This window comes from Callospermophilus lateralis, chromosome 13, assembly GCF_048772815.1.
Source record: "Callospermophilus lateralis isolate mCalLat2 chromosome 13, mCalLat2.hap1, whole genome shotgun sequence".
Lineage (NCBI taxonomy): Eukaryota > Metazoa > Chordata > Mammalia > Rodentia > Sciuridae > Callospermophilus > Callospermophilus lateralis.
Genome location: NC_135317.1, coordinates 61,653,666 through 61,673,568, shown reverse-complemented (window position 1 = coordinate 61,673,568; position 19,903 = coordinate 61,653,666). Strand labels below are relative to the sequence as shown.

Genomic DNA, 19,903 nt, shown 5'->3' with positions numbered 1-19,903 from the left:
TTATCTGAGTTTGAATTAGATCATTTTTATATCTTCTTTTTTCTCCTTTACATGTTTATGCTTTTCCATAGCATCTTGAACATATGGTATACAACTGTATTAATGTCCTTGTATAATAACTCTATCACAGTGTAATTAATGATCATTTCTATTAATTTTCTTTTCAACATGGGTTATATTTTCCTACCTCTTTGCATGCCTCATACATTTTTACTGGATTCCAAACATTGTGAATTTACCTTGTTGAGTATTCGATATTTTGTATTCTTTTAAATATTCTTGAGCTGTGTACAGCTTTTTGCTGAACTATCTTGGAAACATATTTTGTATTCTTTTAAATATTCTTGAGCTGTGTACAACTTTTTTCTGAACTATCTTGGAAACATTTTTATCTTTTTAAGATTCTGCTAGACAGGAGTTACCTTCAATTTTGGGCTAATTTTTGCCTTTTACTGACTATGTTACTTGATGCCCTTTTATTATAGATTTTCCATTCCAGCTGGTGATTACAAAAATTGATCTCCATGCCAACAATCACCACCACCTTCCCTCCTGTTCCTTTCTGAAGATTCTTTCTCTGGCCTTACATGTGTGCCCATTGTTACTTAACCACAGACTTCAGGGGAACCCTCCATAGATGTCTAGAGAGCTAGTGCATGTACACACTCTCTCTCCCTCTGCAGTTCTCTACTCTCTCCTTTATTCTGATCTGTGACTTCTAGCTGCATCGGTCTCTTCAGACTTTAAAATCCATCTCTTCAACTCAGGAGATTTTCTATTTGAGTTTCCCTTCTCTGAATGTGGCCTGAAAAATTCTTTCCAGGGAGTAAATTGGGATAATCCTAGCACTCATCTCTCATGCTTAACTTTATCTTAGAGGTCACTCTTATGCTGCTTATTATCTAAAATCTGAGAACTGTTGTTGTTTGTATTTTGTCCACTTTTTTTCCAATGTTTCATATGCGAGGGTAAATCTGTTGCCCCTCTTGGAGATATTTAGTCCTCCATAATGTTTAACACTATTCTCTGGCACATCATTTACAATAGATGAGGTTCTTCCTGGTATCAGCAGCGTTAGGCCTTCTGAATGCTCCTAGGCAAGTGCCTTCACAAGTTTCCAATGGTATATGTTATTATGCTGCCAATTATTTGTTTCAGATATGTTTTTCTTGTCTCAATTAGATTGTACTCTGACATTAGGAACCCTTCATATCTTAGAATTTTATGTCCCCTCCACCCAAACTGGATACATTTACCTTTAACAATTACTCAACCCTTACCCCGTAGGAATTCCCTTTGAGGTATTAAAGAATAATGCACTTGAGATTATTTATCTCCATGCCAACAATCACCACCACATTCTATCCTGTTACTTTTCTGAAGGTTTTTAACATAACCTTATACTAAACATCAATGCCACATATTTAAATGCTATGAGTAAAAGTGAATGCTGATTCATCCACTAATTATATGTATCCTGGTAGAAAGAACTACCACTACCTTATTGTGGCCAGTTGAGAAATTTTCTTCTCATTATCCACCAGACTAGTTAATATGTCTTTAAGGCAATAAGTTTAAAAAATAATACTGATAAATCAAAATATTGAAAACTCTACAAACTAAGCAGCTAGTTTTTTAGTAACTGGAAGCACTGACTATGCATATAAAATTATACCTGATTATGAGTCAAAGTAAATATCAAGAAGATAATATGCAATTAGATCATTTTGCTATTCTGGTTTTTCCACCAATGAATATCATTAATTTCTATTCTATTATAAGAAAAATTCTACAACATACCATATTCTATAATAAGAAAAATAAGAAAAAATTAAAACTAGTTTTTAAAGATCTGCTTAAATATTCCAGTAGCATGTAACCAAACAACTACTCTCCACAACAACTATGTTTTTATTCAACACAAACATTCAGGGGTACATTCCTGGAGTTGAGGATGCATGCTGCTGAGAGGTGGACCTTAAATGCCTTGTTCTCATAGCTTATTTCCTCTCAGTACTATTTATATATGGGGGCTTAATAGTTAATATATGTGTTTAGGTTAATAGTATAGTATATTTATAATATCATTGGAACCATGAGTTTATCCAACAAATCATTTGTTAACTCTCTCATACATTCTAGGCATTTCCCTAGTCACTGATGTAACAGTAGTGAACAAAACAACTAATTTCCTGCTCGTGTTGGAAATTGTGTTTGAGGTTGGGTTGGAGCAGTCAAGTAGATAAACAAATGTAAGGCAAGTAGTAAGAGAAGTCTAAAGTGGTAAGGCAAGTCTGAAGAGAAAGAAAGGCAGGGTGATGGGCTTGATAGTCATGGCAAGAGGCTCTATTTTGTGTAGGGTGGCCAGGGAAGGTCTTTATCACATGAAATGCCACTGTTACGGAGACATGATAAAGTGAGGGGGTAGTTAGCTAGTCAGATGATTTGGGGAGTTAAGGTTGAGGCAAAGTTGCAAGTGTAAATGCTCTGAAGCAGGGGGTGGGCTTGGTGTATTTAAATGGAACTAACAGAGCAAGAGAAGAATGTTAGGAAATGGGGAGAAAAGAATGAGGGGAGTCACATTGAATAAGAGCAGGGCAGTCCATAATAAAGTCATGACTTTTTTTCCTTTTTTTTTCCTGATACCAGAGATTGAACCCCCAGGGGCACTTAAACACTGAGCAACACCCACAGTCCTTTTTAAAGTATTTTATTTAGAGTAGGGTCTCACTGAGTTGCTTAGGGACTCACTACATTTCTGAGGCTGGCTTTGAACTCAGGATCCTCCTGACAGCCTCCTGAGCTGCTGGGATTACAGATGAGTACGACCAGGCCTGGCTAAAGTCATTGCCTTTTATTTGGAAATAGGAAGCTATAGGAAGATTTTGAACAGAGAGACACAATCAAATTTATATTTAAAAATATCACTCTAGTTGCCATCAGGACAATAGATATTGGGGAAAATGAGGGCAGAAGCAAGGAAAGAAGAAGGCTATGGGAATCATTCAGGTGACTTATGATGTGGGTTTGGCCTGTATATTGGCTTAGCAGATGCAGAGGAGTGGTCAGATTCTGGGCATGTTTCAAATGCTTATTTGGAAAGAAGGAAGTCAGAAAAATAAATAAATAAAATGCTATATAATTTATATCAAATTCTAGAAAATACAAAACAATCTATAATGACAGGAGATGTTTGGAGACAGCCAGAAAAGGAGAGGGGAGGGATTACAAAGAAGGATGAAAGACTCTTTTGATTTTGGTGATAGTCTCATGGGTATATTCATGTCAAAACTTATCAAATTGTACACCTTAAACATGTGCAATTTATTGTAGGTCAACTATATCTCAATAAAATTATAAAAATAAAGACATTGTCTAATGGACTGGAGTTGGAATGTGAGAGAAAAGAGATCAAAGATGGTTTGTAAGTTTTGGGCTTTGAGCACCTGGATAATGGGAATTAAATTGTCATTCTTAGGGAAGACTGAAAGGAGCAGATTTTGAGAGAAAAATGAGTTCAGTTTTCAACATGTTGTTAGAGATGCCTACTAGATACATTTTATAACATAATAAATACATGGTAGAAAAGAAATGAAGAATGACTCAGATAGACAGTTTCTCTCTATGATCCACTGGTTCTCCAGAAAGCGCAGAAGTACACTGGACCAACGGGGACCTCTCATGGCCCCTGTAGACAAATGTTTGTGCACACCTTTTTTCCATCGTTTTCTTTATTTAACATTATGAACATGGTGGACTACATTCTTTTCTCTAAGTTTTAGAGATTCAGTTAATTTGGGGAAACAACTGATGGGTTCATTGTTGGAGGTTGATGAATAACTTTAGCAGAGTCTATAGTAACAAGCCCTTGGTCACAGACAAATGAGAATGGCTCCACCAAGGATGGGAGCATTGCAGACACTCTTCCTTGGGCTGGCTAGCTTGTGCCTTTCCCCCTCTTAACTGCATATCAGTAATTCAGCTATATTATGATTTAAATCAGATTTTGCTCCTCTTGTCAGAAAGTACAACATTTGCTTGTTAGTTGATAGGTTGTGATGAAAAGGAGTCTACTCCTTGGGTTTGAAACTTAGCTCCATTACTCACTGGATGTGTGACTGCCTCAATTTACTCTAAAATAAGGATTGGAATAGGACCTACTACTACTCTAAGGTACTATTGTTATGAAGATTAAATGAATTGATATGTATAAAACCTTCAGAATAACAACTGGACATAAAGAAAGTGTTCAAGAAATGTTAGCTACTAGCTTTCTTCTCTGACAATCGGTTTTGTCAGTTAGTTCCCACTAAGTTGTGGACTTTTTCGGACCAGGACCAGATATCTTGTCTTTTGATTTTCATCCACTCCCACACCATGCTAGGGCTTTGTCCAGCGTCTGGCATGAATGGTAGCACAAAATGAAAGTTAAAAATATGCTGTTGAATTAAATGATTTCTTCCCTTATGGATAAAGATAAGAATCTCAAGATCTTAGCCCGAAGACTACTGTCCATCTCTCTGCCCTCACTTGTCCCCCCCTTAAAAAAAAGCAGGCCATAGTCTCCAGTTTACACTCTCACTCACAGTTCCATTCACTTTCCCACTTTCCCCTTTCCTAATCAGAGGGATCTTGGGGTGGGGCTTCAAGGAACCTCTAGGAGTTTGAAGGGGAGGGAGCTTGGAACCATAGACTAGCTGTGACAAGTCATGGGTGGGATTTGGTAGTTCAGAAAAGGAGGTACCAGACCAGGAATGGGGGATGGGAGTGATGGTGAAGTGGAGTAGGCTAGTTCAGGATGGACCAGAAATGAGATGTTGAGGAAAGCCAGAAAGGACCGGTTGGCGGAGTGGCGGGGGATGGGTGGGTGACGAATGGAATCACGCGGAGGGTCGCTTGTGAGGGCACAGAAGCAAAGGCAGGTGATTGGACGAGAAAGAGAGTCCTAGTTGCCACGGCAGCGACTAGAGGAGAAGGTCTTCAGTCTAGGAGAAGGTCTCGACTAGAGAAGGACGGAGCTCCAGCTCTGTTCATTCCCCAGTAGAGTCAGTGCATCGACCCCCATATATCCCTGCTGACGTGTCACCCGGGAAAGGCTAAAGCCTTCCCGGGCGCCGCCCCTCCGCGCCTCACTACCCACCCGCCCCCTGAGCCCCGCCTCCGGCGCCGCCCGCTGACGCCCGTCGCAGCCTACTCCACCGCGTCACCGGCTCCCCGAGGTGACCACAACATGGCTGCGGCACCGGGGCTGCTCTTCTGGCTGTTCGTGCTCTGTCCGACCTGGCGAGTGCTGGGCCAACCGGACCCGAGCACCGGCCGGCGCTTCTCGAAGCACAAACTCTGTGCAGACGACGAATGCAGCAGTGAGTGCGCAGGCGGGCGGGCGGCCCGGGGTCTCCGCGGTGGCTCTTCGGGGCTGTATGGGGCTCCTATCCCCCGGTCCCCAGCCCCGCGGGCTGGGCTAGGGGGTCGCAGGACGACGGGTGGGGCGCAGGAGTGACAAGAGCCTCGGGACCCTGCGTGTGTCCCCTCCGGCTCTGCCGGCGCCCCGGCCAGCCCGCTCGGGTTGCGGGGGGCTTCGACTCCCACTTGTTGCCAGCGTTTTATTTTTCTCTACTGACTGAGGCTGGGGTTGGGAAACACGATTCCCCAGGGACAGCTCTCAGTTTATTCCCTTCCAGGATTCGCCTAGGATCTCAGTGGGTGATGGGGTTGCGCGCCGTGCGCCCGGGGCTCCCCACGCTGTAGCAGAGCGCTTTTCTGCCCCCGCCACAGGGACCTGGGCCGGTGTGGTATCAGGGCAGATGCTCTCCAGGGCTCGGTGGCCCTAATCCCAGCGGCAGGTTGATGGTGGGGCTCCTTGGGAAAGGCTCGCTGGCCCCTTCGTCCTTTTGCTGCACTGGGGATTGGGCTGGTTTTGCCTTTTAACAGGGACTAGAGTTTAGGCTTGGGAAGAGCACTGAGTCCAGGCACGCAATGTGTTCCGAGGTCTCGGCCCGGACTCTGCTTCAATCCTGTCATTTCTGTGCATAGACGCCTCCCTTCATATTTGAGGTAGGGTAGCAGGTGGGCCAGTAATCTTTTGCTTTTGAAAGAGGCCAAGGATCTGCACCGGCCACCTGGGAACTGCAGCCTCTTCTGTGCGCAGGAAGCGGACAGAATTGCTTCCCAGTCCTGGATTGGAGGTGGGCGGTGGGGAGGATGTAGCCATTCAGATTCAGATGAAGAGGTTTGTTGCAATAACAATAATAAATACTCCAAGATTTTTATAAGCCAATTCAGTTTTAGACTCAGTCGCTAGTGTTGTTGGAACCTCTTTCCTCTATATATTTACTGGCCCAGAATACTTCTTATGGCCTCCCGCTCGGTTTCTAGTAACCTTGTAACTTGATGACCGTGTTGTCCATAAATTGTAAGCAGTACATATTTTTAAAATATTCATGCTAAAAAGGCCAAGAAGTTTACCATTGAGCTCTTTATGCCTAAATTGGTGTTACCAAAAACAAATTTTATAATTTGAATTGTTTGTTCCACTCCAATAAAGAAAAAAGATGTCTCCAATATATGTTAAGCAGTTCGTAGAGGTAACCCTAAGGCTGGAGTAAATAAACACTCAGAAAAGCAAAGCAGCTGCCATGATATTTCCTTTCAGTTTTGGGTGAACAAAATCAGGCTTCCAGCATGGTAGAATGTTTGCTATTCTTTGCTATGAAGCGCTATCCTACGTGGGCTACCTGGACAATCTCATCACTGATGCTTCCTCAGTACTAAGACTTGGTGTTGGTAAGGTTCAGTGGGGTAACATAACTTGAGAAATGGCCTGTGTCCAAACAGATGTGACCAAACACAACAGGTGGGTCTGTGTTGTGTTGTAGGAAGTAGTGAGGTGTTTATGTCAGGTGTCCTTGTGTGCCTTCCAAATAAGTGCTCCAAAAAAAAAAAAAAAAAAAAAAAAGAACTAAATAGGTGCTCCATAGTATGCATTATGTTGTCACCTAATATATTACTGATTTGTAAATCCTCTATGACCTAAGGGGGAACAAGAGAAACATTGCCATTTCCACTTGTGATGAGAATTCCCCACCTTAAAGTGTCTCTCACCTTCAACTTGGCCTCTTAATTATATATGAATTAGGATGCTGACAGTTCTGAAAATAGTCCTATTTTAGCTTCAAAAAAACAAGTTACCCTCTCCAAATCTGTGTTTGTTCCTCAGACATATATTTTTATAAAACACACATTCTTGTGTATTTTACTGCTAATTGGCTTTTAGAAAAAGTGTTATTTCCATTTCTTCTTTGTGCTTTTTTACATACATCTATTGTCCATTTCATCTTAAATCAGAAACTGTGTATTTGGTCAACCAAAAGAAAAATGTTGCTTCTACCAGTTTCTAGATCAATTGTGATTCTAGTCCTGCATTTTAAGCATGAAGGTATTGCCTGAACTTTTCTCATGGTTAAACTTGGTCCTTGTCAGATAGGATACCCACTTTTGATTTTGTTTATTAAAAAAAAAAAATACGAATGAGGATGTTTTGAAACAATCTTAATGTTGGATATAGTCAACAATATTTGCTCAGAGAAAATACATTTCCTGGTAATTTACCCGGATCCTGAACACAGAGATAGCAACTCTGCTGCAAATGAAATTGACAGTGTTTATGGCTGCATGGTAGCACTTGCAGCCACTTAAAGGTAATGTCTTTTAGCGGTTAGTTCAAGTTAATTAACCCCTTGGGGGTTCCTGGATATTCTTCCCTCTTCCCTATTACCTCTGCATGAAGCCATACTTAAGCCTGTCTGTGTCTACACTTGGATTTACATATTTGCAAAATGAAGCTTTTTATGATTATGAAACAGAAAAAAATTGAGGCCTGCAAGAACCAAGAGTTTCACTGAAACCAGCCATGGTTGGTGGTAGCCACATTGCTTTGTATTTCTCAGCACAGAGAAAAATAGAGAAGCTTCCTTTTCCCTTGTCTAATTGCAGGGAATATTGTATTTTATAGCAATAAAATCTCTTAAGAATTTTAGATACTTTGAGCAGGTGAATTAAAAGTGATTCCAGAGAGTACTGGAAAAACTTGATTTTTGTTCATAGTGGGATTCATATTTCCTGATGGGTCAATGTGGATTGTGAAAAATCAAGTCCTAATGTTTGTTTTTCTTTTTTCAATGTTCATATACAGTGTTAATGTACCGAGGTGAAGCTCTTGAAGATTTCAGAGGCCCAGATTGTCGTTTTGTGAATTTTAAAAAAGGTGACCCTGTATATGTCTACTATAAACTGGCAGAGGTATCACCAGAACTTTGGGCCGGAAGTGTAAGTAAAAGTTTGACAGGTGTTATATTCTTACTTTTGATGGGTTTTTCAGTAGTGTAGATTTAAATGACTGATTTCTTGGGGTCTTTGTAGAGTTAACCTGACCTCTCTGCCAGGCCCTGTGCTCCTAACACGCCTTAGACCTGGCACAGCATAGAAAGTCAGTAGACTTTCTGAAACAGAACTGAACTGGTTGTGGTTGCTACCCCTCACATCAAGTTCCAGAAGGCTCTACACATCATAAAGGTTGTCATGGTGAAAACCTGACAATTCTTAGCTTTACTGCTTCAAAAGGGAAGGATTCATGGACATTAGAGTTAATCCTGTAAATTAAGTCTGAGATAGTAACTCAGGCATGCATATTTAAAGTTGATTTTTTTGTGTATTTTACCTAATCATTTGTGCTGTTTTTACTCTAAAAAAGCAGAATATTAAGTTCATTATGTGCTTTTTTTTTTTTTTTCTTTTTTGCAACTTCTGGGTCATCCATTTCCTGCTTTTCCTATAATCTATGCCTGAAGGTTCCCCCAGGGGTTCTACTTCCAGCCAGTTGTATGGATCTTCTGATGAAAGACATGACATTGTTTATATCATGCTTTGATATTTTAAATGGGGAGATTCACTAGGAGTGACCTCATTGAGAGACTTATGAGTATTGTCCTTTTCATTTAAAAAAATGTGATATGTGGATTGTTTACTTAAAATAGTAGCAAGTGTCTTTGGTGACTGTCGGAATGTTCCAGTTTAGAGACATTCCAGGTTGCATCCCTGAAAGTTCTCACCCTAAATAAAATACCACACAGCAGAAAATAAGACAGAAAATAAGAGTAATCCCTATGGGAAAACTAGTTTCATTTTGTTGCCATTTCTGATTCTTAGGGAATGATCTTGAAACATGGTGCCTCTAGGTACAAACTTTATATTTAGACAGAGTCCCAGTTGCAGTACTCCATATAAAGAACCATCTATTGTTTCTTTCAAGTATACCAAATAGGATTGGTAATCTTTAAACTTGGAACTGTTTTTCCATGTACCTAAGTGGCATTTTTCATACAGTAGTCGTCTTTCTCCCCTTCTTTGAGCTTTTGGATAAATGGGCTTGATTTACATTTTCTCCTGTCACATTGTAGCCTGTTAATTATGTTCATCCCTAGGACTCTTGCCATTCTGGGTGGCAGCACTCATCCTGTCTTCCTGAGGAGCCCTGCTTTCAGCACCTGACCAGAAAGGATCTTTGCCGACTGATGAGTGTTTGGGTGGCACTTTGCTTGCATTGCTCCTGTGGCATTCATTTGTCTTCTTTGCCTTCAGTCAGGTTGTGTTTTATCTTAGCTCCCTATAAAGTGAAAAACTCAGTTAGGAAAGGACCCCTGTCTAATCCATCTTCCTTTTGAATATTTTCTTTCAGGGCAGTGGCACTTAAGTACATTTGTTCTGATAGTAGCTTATGCAGAATTTGTTCTCTTGTGGCAGTTCTTTGCTCCCCACCCACAAATCAAATCAGCAGCACCTTGGCAGGGATGATGTATGGAAGCAAAATTAGGTATAAAAATTATTTCCAGTCATGAGCCTCCGTGATTCTGCATCATTTTTTTTTTTTTTCATATCACAAGAAATGGGATACCACCCAGTGTGTAATTATGGAGCTTTATATAATCTATGGTCTCAATTGACACAGATTAAGAAGAGATAAATGTGTTTCCTTTCTCCATACATCTCTGTTTTTTTTCCCTTTTCCAAATTTAACCTTAATAGAATTTTCATCAGAAGGGAAAAGTGTATTTCCCCTCAGACTCACCTCTCATGTCATGAATGTTATACTTAGGAAATTAAAAACTCTTTAGTTTTCAAAATGATTCTCCTTTTGAGTTTTTAGTTTTCATTCTGCAATGTTGTTGGTTTTCTAGAGTCTCAGACTTTATCTGCCAGTGATGAAGCTTTTAATTGCTCCGTCTTATCTAATCTTCATGGCAGTATTCTACCACTAATACTGGCTCTCAGATGGTTTCTAGATATAACAAGAACATTCATGAATGGGGATATTTTAGAGTTAGTGATAAGATGCCTTTTTAAATTTTCTTTTTTGGGCATTTGATTTGCCTATCAGTTTCCTTTAATTATTGGCAAGAATCTTCTGTTCCTTTTAGTCAGTAGTTAGTAATAAGAGTGTCTTTCTCAAGGGGAACTTTATATACCTTTTGTACACTTTATGTAACTTCATATAATTTAGCTGTTGGTGCTGAAAATAAATGGGGTTCTTTTCTGCAGAGGATTTATTTTGGGTGAAACTGAAGCTTGATATGTGGTTTAGTATGCATTATATTGTAATTTTATTTTCTCCCCAAGTACTTGTAAAAGTAGATTTGGAAAAAGCTAGGAAAGCATATACTATCAATACATTTGCTATAGTGGTAATACATTTTAGAGATTTTGTATTGTTCTTACTTATTAATTTTCGTGACTGTTGTGTATTGGTTAAGAAAGACATAAATATTGGTTTATGAGCAATGCTACAAAATGTACAGGTAAATTCTTGCTAGAGGTTATTTGGAATTGCATTTATAACCAGCTTTGATTTATATAGTTTTAACCATATAATATACAATAATCTCCTATACAGATCTTTTATTTACTTCAGAAGTCTTAACTTTATATGCTCTGTGTTGAGAATTAAGCTAAATGTAAAAAAGAAAACTTCAGTGGTTGGAAATGTTGTTTTAACAGTTCTGTACTTAATTTTTATTTGGAATAATAATCTCAGTGTAATTGTTATAGCAACTTTCTTTCTTGGTTATACCATATACCTATCTATTATGTGTATATTTCCTGCCACTTCTGAGAATCTCTTATTTATATTCCTTGTACAGAATTTATTTGATATTTGTCTCTTTTGCACTATAGGTTGGCCGTATTTTTGGCTATTTTCCAAAAGATTTCATCAAGGTAGTTCGTGAATATACTAAAGAAGAGCTACAAATTCCAACAGATGTAAGTTATGGATTTCTTTTTTGTTCTCAATTGTAAACTGGCTTATAAATCCATCCGTTATATTCAGTTAACTGCTTCTGAAAGTTTTATAATGTGTTTATAACATTTGTGTATCAGATTTTCATTTGAAATCAGACTACCTATAAAAAAAAAGTTTGAAAGGCATTCAAGGGTGATTATATTATAATCTGAGTGTTTTCTAATATATTGAAACAGATATTCTTATAGAAGGCTGTTTACTCAACTATAGGGCTTTTCTCTTCTGTTTTATATGTGAAAAATAAATAATTTAATATATTTGTACTTGGCTATTAAATTTAAGAGGTAAATAATTTCATTTTACAGGCAAAAGGAGGTATTCCAACTTGAAAACTACTCATTGGATAGTTATTAGATATTTTAAGTATATTTAGGTTAAATTAATAAACTCTAACTTTTATACTAGGCTAGAAATATGTACTTACAAAGGTTTTCTTATTCTTAGTCATATATGGGATCATAGTCATGTTATAGATTTGGAAAAGGGGACCTGAGCGTTTCAGGTGATGTTCAGTCTCAGATCTTTTAAGGCCCCAACTGCTTCCTTTATACAGCATTCCTGTATTGTGCTCTGACTTAAATTGATTTTGTGACTGAAAGGATTTTGTGTTCTAGAATTCTCACTTCAGCTGATTATTTTATAGAGTTTTAAATTATGTAGTAATTGATGCCCACCAACACTGAAACATCTTTGGGCAGCTCTTTGTAGTGGCTGTAGAATATGCAAGCTGCTAGGCTAGGATAGTTCTTAGATTAGTTGGGGTGAATGGATAGTCATCCTGTTTGTTGTTGCTGTTCCTAAAATTTCTTCATAATCTCAGGGGCCATAAAATCACTTCTGTTGCTTGTTGGACTTCATTGTTGGTAAAGAGAGTTAGTTCTTGGGATTTAAGCTGTGACAGCAGTTCACTGATTACAGAGAACTCATTTGTTTTGAACTCTGCCTTCTCATTATGTTTCCCATTACATGCATCCCTCATGGCTTAGAAATGCATGTGGTGGGGAGAGGAAATCACTCATCCCTACTACATTGAACTGCCTCCCCCACCCCCAGAACCCCCTCAGAATATTATGAAGATTTAATTAGGAGATGGAAAATTTTAAAAAAATTTCCATTCATACTATGGCTCCTTTTATATGTCAATTTGCTTACTAGTGGCAAGAAGGAAGACTAGATAAATATATAGATAGTCCTGAGAGAGATCTTAGTGACTGTGAAACCCTGATGAAGAGGAAGGTGTATAACTTGTTGAATCTTGTTTTCAGTTTGTTCTTGTGGTAATAAAAATGTGAGGAGCCTCCTTAATATCATTCTTTATTCCATCAAATGTACTTGTATCTCAGTAAGATACTTTAAAAATGATTCATCTTTCTCAATGCTGCAGGATCTTCCAGCTTCTCCTGAGCAAATGATTAAGAGTTAAATTCCTGAAACATAGGTGTAGATATTAAGAGCCTAGAGGATCCTATAAGTGATACCTTGCCTTTCCCTACTTATGCTCAGAGCAAATTGAGAGAGACCCAAGAGTCAGGCTGTTGGAGACCAAATTGTCACCATTTTTACTCATTATGCTTTTTAAAGAATATGACCCATGTTAAAAAAGAAAGAAAGAAAGAATAGACCTTCTAACACTGTAGTCTAGAAAAAGACAGATTTACTCAGCCATAGATGGAGTTAGCCAATGGGGGTTGGAGGAGGAGGGTAATCTGGTTGACCCCAAAGATTCTTTAGAACCAATCCTGAATTTGGGAGCGTGGATGAGTTTGCTTTTGTGACACTTTGTTATTGACACACTAATTAATGTTTTCCTTTTCCTTACAGGAGACAGATTTTGTCTGTTTTGATGGTGGAAGAGATGATTTTGATAATTATAATGTAGAAGAACTTCTAGGATTTTTGGAATTGTATGATTCTGCAAATGAAGATTCTGAGAAAGCTATAGAAAAAGTGGAACAATTTCCTGAAGTCTCCCAGGACGTTGAACCTGAACCTAAACCAGTAGTAGCAAACTCAGAGCAAATTGAAAGTGCATTCTCAGAAAACACTATGGATCTTGAGGAACAATTTTTGGCTCAGAAGAACCATCCTCATGCAGATAGTCAAACAGATAATACTCAGGGTGAACAAACTTCATTTGAACCCTTTGAAGAAATACTACAAGATAAATTGAAAGTGCCAGAAAGTGAAAACAACAAAACCAGCAACAGTTCTCAGGTCTCAAACGAACAGAAGACTGATGCTTATAAACTTTTGAAAAAAGAAATGACATTAGACTTGAAAACCAAATTTGGCTCTACTGCTGATGCACTTGTGTCTGATGATGAGACAACCAGACTGGTGACTTCATTAGAAGATGATTTTGATGATGAGGAATTGGATGCTGATTATTATGCATTTGATAAGGAGGAAGAGGAGAATAAGGAAAGCTTTGGGGAGCTCCCGTTACTAACCTTTATAAGTGAAGATGACATGAAATTCCCAGTGGAGTTTGGAGTGGAGAAATATTCAATAGGTGAAGAGCAGAATTCAAATGAAGAAGATAAGGTTGAGGTAACTCTGCCCCCAGGCATCAAGGATGATGATAAAAATATACTGACAACCTTGGAGGATACTTTATTTATTGGCACAGGTGGTGACGAGAAAACAGATATGATGGATTTGGGGAATTCTTATTCAGAAGAAGAAAAAGAAGATGAGGAAGCTTTAGTTCCAGATAGAAAACAGAAGAAACCACAAGCAGCAACAGATTATATTTATCCTGAAAGTGCAGAATATGGTCTTTTTGTGGAAACCTCTAAGACAGATAATGATGAAGAGCCAAAAGTGGACATCGAACTTCATATTAAAGGAAAAGAGACAGATGTTCAGGAGCCTAAGAAGCACCTGATGCAAGATGTTTCAGAATTAGAGGATGAGAAGATAGAAGAGATGATTGCATATACTTCTCCCCAAAGCAATAAGCTCAGCTCATTGCCAGCTGTTGAAAAGGGCAAGGACACATTAAAATCAGCCTTTGAAAACAAAGAGAATGACCTAAAAGAAGCAGTTATCCATATCTCAAAAGACTCAAAAGAAGTGAATGAAGAACTCTCTTCACCTGGAGAGAAGATTTTGGAAGATAGCTTAGAGAATAAATCTCTACATAAAGCTGTAGGGAGTCTTATGACCCAAGAACAGAGTAAACCACCAGAATCCTTGGGTATTGCAACATTCCTGGGAGATAATCAAAATGATGCATCCAAAGATGGAATGGGGGAGCCAGGTTCAGTAAATACACCAACCCTGCACATAGACTCAGTGGAGCATCAACCTCAGGAAATTAAAGAGGGACTAGTTCTGAAAACTGAAAATCAATCTGGATTCTCCTCCCCAGATGGAATTGGTTTGTTAAGAGAACCGGAAGAAGAGGTCCCCAGTCCCAGAAAAAATCTTTCTTGGCAACAAGAAAGAGATGTGATTGTTACAGTTAGTCAAGTAAATGAGAAGATAGGGCTTTCCAAGGACGAGGGTAAAGAGCAGTCCTTGGCTGAAGAATTGATTCAGCATAAGGCAACACAGGGGACACAGGAAATTAAAAAAACAGAGCAAACTGACGAGGTAGAAGTTCCGGGTCTCCATACCGAAAGGCCAGCAGCAGTAGAGGAGGATTATTATCCCCCTGAAGAGCTACTGGAGGATGAAAATGCTGTAAGTGCAAAACAGTCAAAAGAAAAACATTCTGGGATTCAGAATGTTAACCAGCATGTTCTTGAGAAAGCAATTTTAGAGACTATCAATCCTGATCTAGAAACCAAAGAAAACAAACAAGAAATGAGTATAATTTGGGAGATTTTTAAGAAAAGTGAAACCACAGCCAAAAGGGTAGACATGATGGACAAGGAGCGAGGTGATATGGAAATGGGAAAGGAGGAAAGTCCTCTGGCAGATGAGGAAGCCCAGGGACTCTTTGACGGAAGTGATGAGGAAAACACTCAGACTTCAGGGATAAGTGAAGTATTTCAGGATAAAGATTCTGACGATCTTGAAAAAGACAACCCTAAGGAACATCTGAACACTTTAGGGTCTACAGAAAAGGCTACTGGAAAAGAAATCTCAAAAGAGGACCTTGAGGACATAGGGCATATCACGGATGCAGAAAGCCAGGGTCCTGCTTCTGCAGACCTTGAAGATGATATATTCCCACAGAGTCCACATATAGCCCTAAAGCCAGAGCTTAGCGATCAGGAGGAAGACTTGCCCATAATCCGCAGCTTCTTTACAGAACAAAAGTCCTTGCAACGCTTCCTGAAGTACTTTGATGTCCAAGAACTGGAAGCCATGTTGCAGGAAATGTCATTAAAGCTGAAGTCGGCACAGCAGGAGAGCCTGCCCTATAACTTGGAAAAAGTTCTAGATAAGGTCTTCCGTGCCTCTGAGTCACACATTTTGAGCGTAGCAGAGCAAATGCTTGATAATCGTGTGAATGATATTAGAGACATAGGAATAAAGGAAAGTAACATATTTGAAGAGGCTGCAGTGCTTGATGATATCCAAGACTTGATCTATTTTGTGAGGTACAAGCACTCCACAGTGGAGGAGACTGCTCCATTGATAACAGCGCCTCCTCTAGAGGAAATCTGGGCTAAAGCTGAAGGTAAATACCTGCCTGTGGCTTGAGCTGGAGAAAAGGAGTTGTTCCATCCAGGTGTTTTTGTGTATTATTGTAAAGTTCTGTTCAGTTTCCATGTGCCTAAAGGAGAAAGAAGGCTGACTCAGGAGCCCCATATGTTCCTTTATTCATTCTTTTGGGCTAGAGCATGAAAGGACTTTGCTTATTCTTTTTTTCTTTTAGGACAGTTGGGATTGGTTAGCATGTTCAAAGAGAAATTTTATAAAAAGCTAAAGAGAAAGATATAAATGAGAAACTAATGCACAAAAGTAGACCTGTTAACAGTACAGATTTTATGTTAAAATTATAAAAGGGCTTTATTAAACATAATTTCTTAATCATAAAATATCTGTACTAGATCATGTGGGTGTGGAGTGACTAGCATAACTTTTTTTTTTTTTTTTTTTAGAATTTAATCTCTTTTTATGTGGTGCTGAGGATCGAACCCAGTGCCTCACCTGCACTAGGCAAGTGCTCTGTCACTCAACCCTAGCCCTAGAATAACTTTTAATGGATAGCTTGCCTGAATTCCCCTCCCCAGCATTTATCTTTTGTGGATACCATGCTATTTCCAGTCTCTTGGGGGAGAGGTCACTTATTCTGGTTTTACTCCACTGGGTTCTAAGGTCCTTGCATTCATATTAATCAAGGATAGAACCAGGATGACAAGTCTTATAATGTAGTGCTTGACACATAGAAGCCTTTCAATATTTGTCAAACTGACAATGAGCCAATATCCTGATAAAAGCTTTCTGTTTCCTGGTTTCATATTTGATCATCTCTATCCATTGTTTGTCAAAATGAAATATTTCAACTGAGAGTATATGATAAGAATTCCAGAAGGACATAAAGCCATTGGAAAATTTACTTCCCAAGAATGCTAATTTTACCTGATAATTTGGGGAAGAAAACAGTTGTACATTTAATCAAAGCAGATATATTTTGGATAAGAATGCAAAGTACAAGTGAATTTTCAGGGTAGAATATGAAGCTGTAAAGAGATAATCTTTGCTCTGGATCCTATTGGTCTATGTCCTGAGCTCAGGAAGGAGATAGGTTCACCATTTGGCTCCTAGGTTACTTTGAACATATTTGAAAGACACATTAGCAAGCTAGACTTATGGAATTCCCTTCTCTATACTGGCTCGGTGAGACCAGCACACTTGTAGATGAAAGAGTTCCTGTTATTTCTGAGCAGAATAGACATTTCACATTTTTGTTCTGGACCAGAATTCTCTTCTGCACATTTATTCATGTGGGTGTATGTTGGTTTGCCAAGGGAAGGTAAGTTATTGAAGCCTCTATCATAAATGTATTTGTTTATGAAATACTTTGGATTAAAGGCTTCTTTATAAATTTGACTGTATAGTTCAGTCATCCTTTAAATGGGATGAAAACAATTAACCTTCTCGTATCCTTGCCCAGTTGTTCTCATGGGCGCATGCCAGAACATGGAGGGCAGTGTTGAGGTATCTGGAGCTGTGTGCTGAGGGGGAGTGCTGATCATTGGGCTTAAGTGGGGGTAGATAGTGTCATCCAGCTGGCTCAATGCATTCTTCTCCCCTGTAGAGATGCAGCCACCCCATGAAGATGATTTTCCTAAAGAGAACACAAATGATCTTAATAGAGATCTTGATGAAGAGCCTCGCCTCCTGAGTCATCATTTTAATGTGAACCATCCTGAAGAGCCCAGCCTCTTGAGTCAACCTGTGACTGAGGACATGGGTGTCTCAGAAGTGTCTCAGATCCCAAATACTGAGAAAGTAGGCCCAGGTAAAGCTTGCCAATTTTTCTCTACAAAGTAGAGGCATTATCATAATGAAGGCTTTCAAGGATATTTGTTGCCAAAGGTACAAAATAGAGCAGAAAGTGATATAGGTACATGTGAGTTCAAAAAAAAAATCTCTTAAGTGAGAGAAAATCAAGAATAAAGATGACTAGAAATCAAAAATAGGCCAGAGACTGTAACTCACCTAAAAGCAAATGTTTAGCTATGACTAGCTTGTGTAAACCATTTACAACTAAAATATTATTCTTCAAAGGCCTTATGCTCTAAAACTGTAATTTTCAACCAGACCAATAGCACCAGAAACTCTGGGGGGTGGGACCCACAATCTGTGTTTAGCAGGCCTTCCAGGAAAGTCTGGCCTGGTACAAGTTAGCTTGAGAATCACTGTTCATAGTCTCATAAATTCTGTGTTTTTTCCCTTTTCTTCTAAATGGAATGTAATATAGCTCAAGTCCTATTTTGACTTGCTTTCTGGACATGGTAATTAAACTTTTTCAAATGCAGTCAATGGTCCAGATCTTTATACTATATACTTACAGGAAACAGTACAGAACTGCAATTCTTTTAGACTGACACTTATGAATACTTCATCATAGTGCACAGTATCCAGTGGGAGATGAGAAACAATTTTTCAAAAAAATCCCCAATAATGGCATCAACAGCATTCTACTTTTGTGTTGCTCACTCTCATTTTATCAGTAAATTAGATGATGACTAATTATTTTATTTTATCCATCCAGTATGGTGCTGTGAAACCATAATTACTGTATTTTGTGTTTTTAAAGGTTCTGGTCTGTAAGCATAGCTATAGCATTATCCTGCACCAGTGCAGGGCTTGGCAGCACTGATCCTGACCGCCCCCCCCCCCCCCCCCCCCCGGCATCTGCACACTCAGAGTGTAGGAGAACTCATAGCAGGGGGGATTCAGTTAATTTGAGAAGGAATAACATATCAGTTCTCCCATTTTCCAGAAGACATTTCATCCATATATGAACACTACTGACTTCTGAATTGTCTTTAACTCCATAAGGTTCTGAAAATGAATCACGCACCATTAAGATTTGTTATTTTCATGCTCCAAAACTTTCAAGATTAGGGAAAACTTGGCTTACAAAATTAAGAATGAATTATTTCCCTGGCCTTTTAGGTTCCACCACAAAATGATGTCAATCACCTTTATAGGTAAAATCTTCCCAAATGTCATTTAATGTGTCTCAGGTGCTGAGATGCTGAGCCAATGGGGCAGACTTCACCAGCAGTCAAATTCATAGACCAATAGTGAATGGAGGGCCTGGGGTTGTAGCTCAGTGGTAGAGTGCTTGTCTAACATGTGAGGCACTGGGTTTGATTCTCAGCACTGCATACAAATAAATAAAATAAAGGTCCATCAAAAACTAAAAAAAAAATTTTTTTAATTAGGCAAAAGCTTAAAAAAATAGTAGTGAATGGAATCTCAGGGTTGAGAAAGACCTTAGAGGCAACTAGTCCAACTTCCTTTTTTTTTTTTTTTTTTGAGAGGGAGAGAGAGAGAGAGAGAGAGAGGGAGGGAGTGAGTGAGTTTTAATATTTTTTAGTTATCGGCGGACACAACATCTTTTTTTTTTTTTTGTATGTGGTGCTGAGGATCGAACCCTGGCCGCACAGCCAGACGAGCGCACTACCGCTTGAGCCACATCCCCAGCCCAACTGGTCCAACTTCTTAATAACTGCATGTTGGACTCCTAGCTGTTTAATCTAACATACCCCAGGCTCATGTAACTCATACTGAAATTCCACCCCTACAAGCTCTCAGGTCTAACTGGAATTCTACCTCATTCACAGAGCCTCAATGCAGGTCTGTACTCAATTCCCTTTAGTCTCTCTTGGTATTACTGTGTTCTTTTTAAATAGCTGTCATCTGTCCACTCAATAAATAGTTGTTGAGTATCTCTGCCAGGTGCCAGATGCTGTGCTAAGCCTTGGCTCATTCCACCTGTAAATCTGCAAACCAAGCTGCCTCTCTTTCAGCTTTCCTAAAATTTTTAACACAAAGTTTCACCAGCACTAAATCCATGTTTGTTGAATGTGACCCTGTCTATATATCTCTGGTTTTAAAAATTTTCCTTGAGTAAAT

At 39.0% G+C, this 19,903-nt stretch overlaps 1 protein-coding gene across 1 annotated transcript in view; it reads left to right on the top strand.

Annotated features, from left to right (window-relative positions):
* Window positions 1–5,214: 5,214 nt before the first annotated feature.
* The window catches only part of Mia3 (MIA SH3 domain ER export factor 3), a 50,706-nt gene continuing 36,017 nt past the window's right edge, over window positions 5,215–19,903 (top strand). The window contains exons 1-5 of the mRNA XM_077110707.1: window positions 5,215–5,363; window positions 8,192–8,325; window positions 11,227–11,313; window positions 13,175–15,986; window positions 17,571–17,774. Of these exons, the coding sequence (XP_076966822.1) occupies window positions 5,231–5,363; window positions 8,192–8,325; window positions 11,227–11,313; window positions 13,175–15,986; window positions 17,571–17,774 (3,370 nt within the window). The 5' untranslated portion in view covers window positions 5,215–5,230. The remainder of the gene's footprint in view (window positions 5,364–8,191; window positions 8,326–11,226; window positions 11,314–13,174; window positions 15,987–17,570; window positions 17,775–19,903) is intronic.